The sequence below is a fragment of the Aristolochia californica genome, unplaced genomic scaffold (assembly GCF_029961685.1).
Source record: "Aristolochia californica isolate CCGP_79_NKW_82.1479 unplaced genomic scaffold, dmAriCali1.0.hap1 SCAF_2, whole genome shotgun sequence".
Lineage (NCBI taxonomy): Eukaryota > Viridiplantae > Streptophyta > Magnoliopsida > Piperales > Aristolochiaceae > Aristolochia > Aristolochia californica.
The window spans coordinates 48,592,616-48,600,876 of NW_027181881.1; the positions used below are offsets into that span (position 1 = coordinate 48,592,616).

General features: G+C 35.5%; 1 protein-coding gene across 1 annotated transcript; it reads right to left on the reverse strand.

Moving 5' to 3' along the window:
* Window positions 1-224: 224 nt before the first annotated feature.
* Window positions 225-6,819, reverse strand: LOC137957036 (uncharacterized). Its single transcript, XM_068804736.1, has 3 exons — window positions 6,713-6,819; window positions 2,855-3,006; window positions 225-930 (listed from the first exon to the last, which is right to left on the reverse strand). The coding sequence occupies exons 2-3, from the start codon at window positions 3,004-3,006 to the stop codon at window positions 855-857; spliced, it is 228 nt and encodes a 75-aa protein (XP_068660837.1). The 5' UTR covers window positions 6,713-6,819; the 3' UTR covers window positions 225-854.
* Between the last annotated feature and the right edge of the window lie 1,442 nt (window positions 6,820-8,261).

Genomic DNA, 8,261 nt, shown 5'->3' on the forward strand with positions numbered 1-8,261 from the left:
AGACAAATATTTGAAGGGTTCTTCAGTTATTTGCATCGACTGACCTTATTCTGTAAGAAGCCTTTAAACGCCCGCAGGTAATAAATATAAAAAATCAGTTACATTAAAAATCAGTTGTGATTCATGGAACTAGGACTTAAGACTTGACAAGAGGTAATAAACCCAAAAGAGAGAGAGGGGGGCTGAGGAAATGAGTCAAAAGTGGAAATTCTTTTCTCTGGAAGTTGCATGAGAGCAATTATCATAAATGAAAAGAACTTTTTCAGGCAGAGAGACAATAACAATAGCTTTTCAACAGAGCGTTGTCACCTGTTGATCTTCACTCCCAAAATTTCATAGGGGTGTATTGAACTTCAGAATTCTTCCCTCGCAATTATAACTGACGTCTGGTAGACTTCGCAATGTCAGGGTACCATTTTATGGTACAATGAATCCTTCCCTCCATCTCAGAGTACAATGAAGAATAAGCTAAGCATGTTCAAGCAAGCAAAAGAGATTCAAAACGGAGGCCATGTCAAAAAACTAGTTCTATACCTGCCATTTTCTTATTCAATGGCTTAGGGATAAACACAATAATTAAAAGAGGACCATATCAACCCTGCAATGAATCGAGGTGAAATGATCTTTACGGAAATTTCCTGCCTATGAACAATCAGCTACAACCTAATCATAATCATTAAAAATGAAATAAAAGAACCATGATTTATCCACCTTTAAATTCCTACCATGTTTACTACAACTTTATCTACACAGACAAACCTCCACACAAGAGGGATTGAATCTCTTGCTTGCCATTTGCATCAGTCTAGAAGTCCAAAGGACAAAAAATCATGATAGATACATCTAGTAGAATTTCAATGCTTGTCCTTTGAAATGTCCTTTTCTGGTATTTTTGATTCCAGTTCTTTAGGTTTTGCTTTTTCTGCAGCCCTGCAACCAAACTCAACATCAAACACCTAAAGACTTGATGTATTGAGATGAACAACTAACTCAAATAACCTTTGTACTAGCCACCCACATTACAGTAAGCAAGAGAAAAATGGCCCCAGTTTCATCATAAGAAGAAATTAGTTATCTGTGGTGAATTTTTGAGATGATGATCCAGTGCATCCAGCATCCTAGGACTAATCTCCCTCCTCTCCCTCCTCTCCCTCCTCTCCCTCCCTCCCCGGGCTGACTGAAAACTTACTTCAATGAAACTCCCGGGGTTACCTGGGTCCAGCAGGAATTGGAGGCATCACATGGAAGAGTCATGGTCTTATTTTACTGACTTTTTCTTAAAGCAAAATCCAAGGCACTCACCGCTGGATCAAGTTATATGTCAGAAGTTTCCATCATCAGTAGTTAATGAAGCGAACTCAGCACTAGTTTCCATCTCAAAGAAAAGCACTCGATCTTGGAGATTAGAGTATGTATTCAATGAAACCCAAGACATTAGTGTATCCTTCCATGTAATCTGGCAGCACACTCTCGAGTTGCCATCAGTGTCTCCAATCACATAGCTAAACAGGGAGTTTCTCAGCCTACCCTAGGAATAGGAGTCTCCCCCATGTTCCCAGTTGAGGCTCTTATTTGGAATTTCATGTATCTCTGATGACATAGGTAAACAGAGAGTTTCTCAGCCTACCCTAGTTATAGGAGTGTCTCCCTCATGTTCCCAGGTGAGGCTTGTCCACTTTCTTGGAATTTCATGTATTTTTTATTTCTTTCATGAAATACACAATAAGTTAAAAAAATAAAAAAATAAAAATGAAAGAGTAGTCGCTAAGTCGCTTGGCAAAAGTAGATGTAAAACAGAAACCCACAAACTCATAGCTGAACCAGTTCTGACGAAAGCTGGACAATCTGATACAATGCTGCAAGTATGCACAGCCTAGTCCACGTGCAGGTGGAAAAGCATAACAGGTTGAGGTAGGGATCAAAACAATACTCAAACAACTAAAAATGACTGAAATTATTGTTTAACATCTGCTTCTTCTTCCACCATATATAACAGTGAAATAATCAGAGGCTAAACTAGTATTTGGGGAAGGAAGGGTCCACCTAGCACCTAAGAATCAAAGTACTAACATCTACAACAAGGATCAAGAGTCAGACAAACATCTCATGCTAGGTTTCTTATTCAGTGATTTTCACTGTTTTCCACCTCATAATTTCAGAAGAAGGCATTTTTTTAAACGCATACAACCACAAGTTATAACACCTTGCTATTAAGACTTCCACAAGAATACAGTTACAACTAGAAAACAGAGCCCAATTTAAGAAATTCAATCCAAACTTCACATAATAAATCCTGTTCGAACTCCATACTACAGCATGTGATTAGTATCTCAAATAATATTTTTATCCTTATTTTAAGATAAAACATTGTTATGCTTCTTGCTCCTTCACAATTGAATTTTGCTATAAATAAGCATTTGAACTCTCCAAATATGAAACAATAATAAGCACTTAAACTAACACTAGAATTTGTCAGATAAAAGAACCTAATGGCAATATATTTTGTTGAAAGAGAATATATCTCCACTCTGTTCCTTGGTGTTGAATGGTTTTCCAAAAGGAATATTTGTTAATATCTTAATAAACAAGAATTCTCTAACAACATATTGCACACTTTACATATTTCATTTTTTGAACACTGATGAATATCACATGTTATACCTTAATAGACATACTGTCAAATAACATGCATATAATAGAACCTTCTATTGTCAGTTAAAAAAAAAAAAAAAATTCTGTTGCATCATTGATTCATACAATGGGAACATTTTTGTCAAATATAAGGTTTGAATTCAGTGACAGCCATAAAACAATATATAATGAAGATTAGCATGATTATGGAAACAGATCCTACTTGGTGGCAGAAACAGATTCTTCCTCAAGCCAGTTCCGAATTTGGCGTATATTTCTCCTGAATATCGTGCCTGATTGTTTCACGTCACCACGAAAGAGAAGAATAGCAACACTGACCCCAGCAACGGTCAGGATGAAATTGGTCAAAGCCATCTATAAGGGGAAATAAAGAAAATAATCACTTGAAAGTTTTATGCAGATGAAATCATGTCAGAGCATTTAATATATGAAAGAAGATCAAAAAGCTTAAAGAAACAGCCAAGTAGACAGGCTTTTTCTGCCTATTACAATAGCAATGGTGTTAAGTAAGCTTGGGTTGAATTTCCAACCATAAAAAACTCATTGGTGGTTGAACCATTGGCAAACCCCAAATTTTATGGTTTTTGTGGCAGCACAATTAAACGGCCTGTCATAAATAGCATATTCAGCTACTGAAATGCAAAAAGGAAAAGATATTCTACTCAAGATGATTTGCAACTGTTACAAGAGACTTAAAGAGAAAATGTTAGTTTCAAGATCCCCATTGAGATAATTTTGATGATAACAAACATTTTAAGTTACTAATGGTATTAAGTATGTTGTGCAACTCAAAAAATTCACAAAGGAAGCTTCTAGTCATATATCCATTCGATTGGCAAAACATCGTCAGAACAGCCCATACAAAAAAATGAACAAGCAATTCAGGTTAGAAATCACACAATATGAACAGCCTAGTACACCTTTTGACCAAGTCAAGAGAAAGAGCACCATCATGTGAAAAGAACAAGCCTAGAAGAAGCAAGAATAAAATGGGCACAAGAGTCGACCCTTGGCAAAGGTGTCGACTACATCAGCTTGAAAAATGAAGTTCTGAAGTGGAGAAGACAAAAAGGGATCGTTCCCACGCATATGAATCAACTCCATGAGTAGGAGGAATGAAGGATCAAGGTAAAAAGAAGTCTACCCCATAGGCAAGAGTCAAGCCCATTGAATAAGAGGAGGACTTGAAAGGAATTGAACCTTCAAAACATAAACTTTTGAAATGAAAAAGAAGTCGGCCTCTACAACAGCACAAATAAAAATGAAAAGTGAAAAATGAAGAAGAAGTCGACTACAAATGAAGTAGCTGACTCCATTGAATTGAAAAGAAGAATAAGGGACTCAACCCAACGAAACATAAACTTTTAAATCAAAAAAGGAGTCTAGTCCTATACACGGATGTTAGTGGGCCGAATGGTCACTGGCGCCTGAACTGAATCACATTTCATAAAAAAAAAAAGGAGTCTAGTCCTATATGAAGAAGAGAAGCAGGAGTTGACCCTATGGAAGGGATTGACTACATGTGCCTATAGAAAAAAGTCGAGCCCCAATATCTATGTGCAGAAGTTCAAATTTTCAAGATGTTAGGCCAAGACCCTGATGTGTAGGTCTTAAAATTTTGTATGTGACCCATCATTGTGTTCAGAAACAAAAATAGGATTTAATTCACATTTTTTCAGAATTTTTGGACTTCTTTTTACATAGTTTTGTTATATGTCAAAAAGTCATTTTTCAAGTCTAACGACTAGTGTTTTGAACGTTGGAGAGACTTCTATTTATTCAAAACTCATCTCAAATGAGAAGATCTCTTAGCCACAACATATTCTAAGCCTCCTAAGCCCACATATACGATTTTAAGATTCGGTGTCACCTCCAAAGCTCCAAAGGAAGTGAAATTTAAAAGTTTCCATATTGAGCTAAGTATTTTTTAGCTTTTTTTTTTTAAATTCATGTTTACTTAGCATCCTTTGTGCTAGGGGCATTGATCTCATACTCTGAAATCATAGTATTATCTCTAACATACGAATTTGAAGGGCTTTTGCTTAGTATTTTAATTTTATGTAAGAAGTTCAAAATTCAAAGTATCTACTCTCATTTACTTCGAAATCTTTAATTATACTTGGTCAAATACATAGAACTAGTGTCATTTCACTTTGAAATTATTCATAAAATTCAGATTATTACTCGTGAACTGTACTTTAAAATATTTTATTAAGTTGTTTTGTGTGTTTCCTTTTAATTTGAAAAACCAATCCAATGTTCATATTGAGCTTATATTGTTAAATCCAGTCATGTAGGAGCATTTAAGTTGCTGATTACATTGAGCAGGTACTTAGGATTGGTGTACCTACTTGCTTGTGCTAAACTGTAAATTTGCCTGAGTTGCATAGTAAGCAAGTAAACCTTGCAAATTGGGTCAAGCCTTGGTCAGAAAGACCATCCTCACCTGAATTTCATTGAGTGAAGCTACGTTTGGCTAAAAAGGAAAGGTTGTAAGGCCTTACTATTACTTTCTTCCACAAGTCCTTGTGTAGGCGGGGGTGCTGAAAATTTCATTCGTGGGTCTAGGCTGGTGTGCCTAGCGAGTGATTGCAAATCCCTATATGGGTCTAAGCTCATGTGACCTATTAAGCTGTTGGAAAATCCTTTTGTGAGTCTGGGTTGTGTGCCGAGTATGCTGCTGTAAATCTAAGTGAGAACGTGCATTGTAAATTGGTTATTATAGACAATTGAATGACATTAGTCCCTGTATGAGAAGCATTATAGTTGGCCTTACAAGCATATCTGATATAAGTGTCAAGTGACAACCCTAAACTAACAGAATTCCAAGGTATAAAACACCTTGGGAGTAGCCTAGCAATCCAAGATAGGATTGTGAACCACTATGATTTTATTTTTATGTTCTTTGTGAACTTGAATGTTTGTGCGTACACATTTGATTGTTATATTAATGTTGCACATTAAATTACAATTAAGATTGTGAACACACTCAAAACCAAGAGTAAAACTAAAAATAAGTAAAAAACTAGCAGCAAAGTTAACAAACCTATTAACCCTCACTCTCCCTCTTAAGTTGGTTTCTCAACAGACCTAACAGAAAAGATAACAAAAAAAAGGCCCTTTTCTCTTGCATATCACTTTTAATTTGCATCGGTGTAGTCTCAAGTGGAAGATGTTAAGAAAGGTTCCTCTTATGAAAATTTTATGGGGTCTTTTCTCTAAGAAATAGTACCACCCCAGAAATAAGGTTTTTATGAATAAGAAGATCTGAAGCCACACCAAATGCAATGGTAACAGGCAACTGTTAGCACAGAAGCTTGGGTCTTTCATAAATTTCAAAACGGTGAGATATGATCAGCCATGGTAAAGAACTGAACAGATGGCATGAGTATGGAAAACTTGCGACAAAACAGTGGTGCCTTGTTCTGAAATCTGAAGTTGGTTTTATACCGGGAGAAGGACATAAGAAAAATACAAAAAAATAAAAATAAAAACTGTGGCCTTGACCATGCGAGTATTTTGTTGAATTCACTTATGTAGACCGCCTGCATCCATCAAGATTAAATGAACTTTGAAACAAATGAATCTCTAGATGAAATAAATTAGATTCTTTTTATGATGCTCAGAAATCCTACAATACTTGAGCAGCAAAATTTCTACCCACGGCTAAAACGAATAAGCATTACTGCACTTAGAAATAATTAGTCCCTCCCTTCAACTGAAAGTGTTACTCTTACGGGATAAAAACAATCACAAATACATCTCTATCCTGGATCATCATGCGTTCTCTAGCCTATGTAACTACCAAACCTCAGAAACAGACGATGTCATCAATTCCAAAAAACAAGTATTCAGAACAGTTAAACGACCATCAGAGTCTCTCCGCACAAGCAAATAATGACCTAATTCAGATTTAGTTGAGATCATTGAATCACGGCAGAGCGACATAAACTTGAATAAAATATTGAACAAAATATAAATTAACACAACCCGATCAAAATTCAACTTTCAAGTTTCCAAAAAACGAGATTAGAACACCGAAAATGTATTAAACACTTACCGTAAATGGAAAAACAGAGTGCGAGAACGAAAGAGCGTCCGCAGTCCGAGTGGCAGCACAGTGCGGCAGAAAACTATCAGCAGGTGCAATTTATCGTAATCGAGTAATAAAATGGGAACGGGCAAATCGGTAGGCAGGGCAATTCAGTCTTTCCAGTATGCGTAAATAAAATTTGTCTAGCTTTCCTTACTCTTTAAAAATAAGTTTCCACTGTATTCGATAGGAAAACATTAAATTGGTCTTGACCACTCGCCTCTTATTTTGTCTAACTTAATTGTTGCTTCTAGAGGCTTATAGTAAGAAGGTAAAACTTAACCTTACATGAATTTTAATAATCTCCTTCAAATTGGAGCATATATATTAAAAAACTCTAACTTATTACAAAAAATCCTTATTTCTCACTTACTTAAGGTTTTCATAAATATATGACCGAGTCGATCAGTATATCGAACATGCAGAGTGGCTAGTACTCCACTCATCACTGTGTCACGAATGATCATGGTCTTTATATTGAGAACACTCAAACTATTGTCATTGTTTTGTATTCAACTTCAGTTTAATCTTCAAGTGATTGTATGACTCATAGAATAAACCTTTTTTTCTGGTGCTTCCTTCAAGTATCTTGAGTTGCCTCCATATGAATTCTACGTGGACACACTAGAAATTAACTAACCTTGCTTATAACAACCTGCAACATAAGTAAGTTTTTCTACTTGCCTTTAGTACAAGGTCTTGTCCTTGAATTCAACACCACCATCTTCATGAAGATTATGACTCACCTCCATAGGTATCTTTACTGGTTTTTCCCTAATAACTCATATTCCTACAACACACTTGTGATATACTTTCTTTGCATCAACACAACACTTGCTTTACTTATGGCTACCTGGATCATAAGAAAAATATTTAAGTAACCTAAAATTTTTAGTTTGAAACCTCTTTAATGATAGAAATAAACATAAAGATAAAGATAATGATAAAGATAATAATAAAGATAATGATAAAGATAAAGATAACTAGTAAATAAATTAGAAACAAATTCAAATTGTAGAGTTGTAACTATTTATTATCTATGTTGTAACTCTATAAATAGTGTATACACAATCAATAACAATCACGGTAATATTATTCTTCATTCCTATATTCTACATTTAATGTCTTGCTTATCATTTTTAAATAAATACTATATCATCCACATATACAATCAAAATCCCAATCCCAATTCTAATTTCTTTCTTCATGATAAATAATGAACGGTCTCCAATGGTACACTACCTCACTAAACTTGTCAAATCATGCCTTAAAGACTCTGTCTGAGAACGTAAATTACTTTTTTGGGTGATGCGTCCACCGTCCACCTGCTGCCTGTGCCGGTACGCCGGTGTTGTGATGTGATGCTTAATCTAACACCCAATATTATTACTTATTAGGTGCAATGCGAATGTGTACTCCATTATTGCCGTGACCATCACTGTTGGATCACACTGTTGATCTACACTCTTCAATCGAGTACTACTTATTTTATCAATTGCAGCTAGACTGTGGTCCA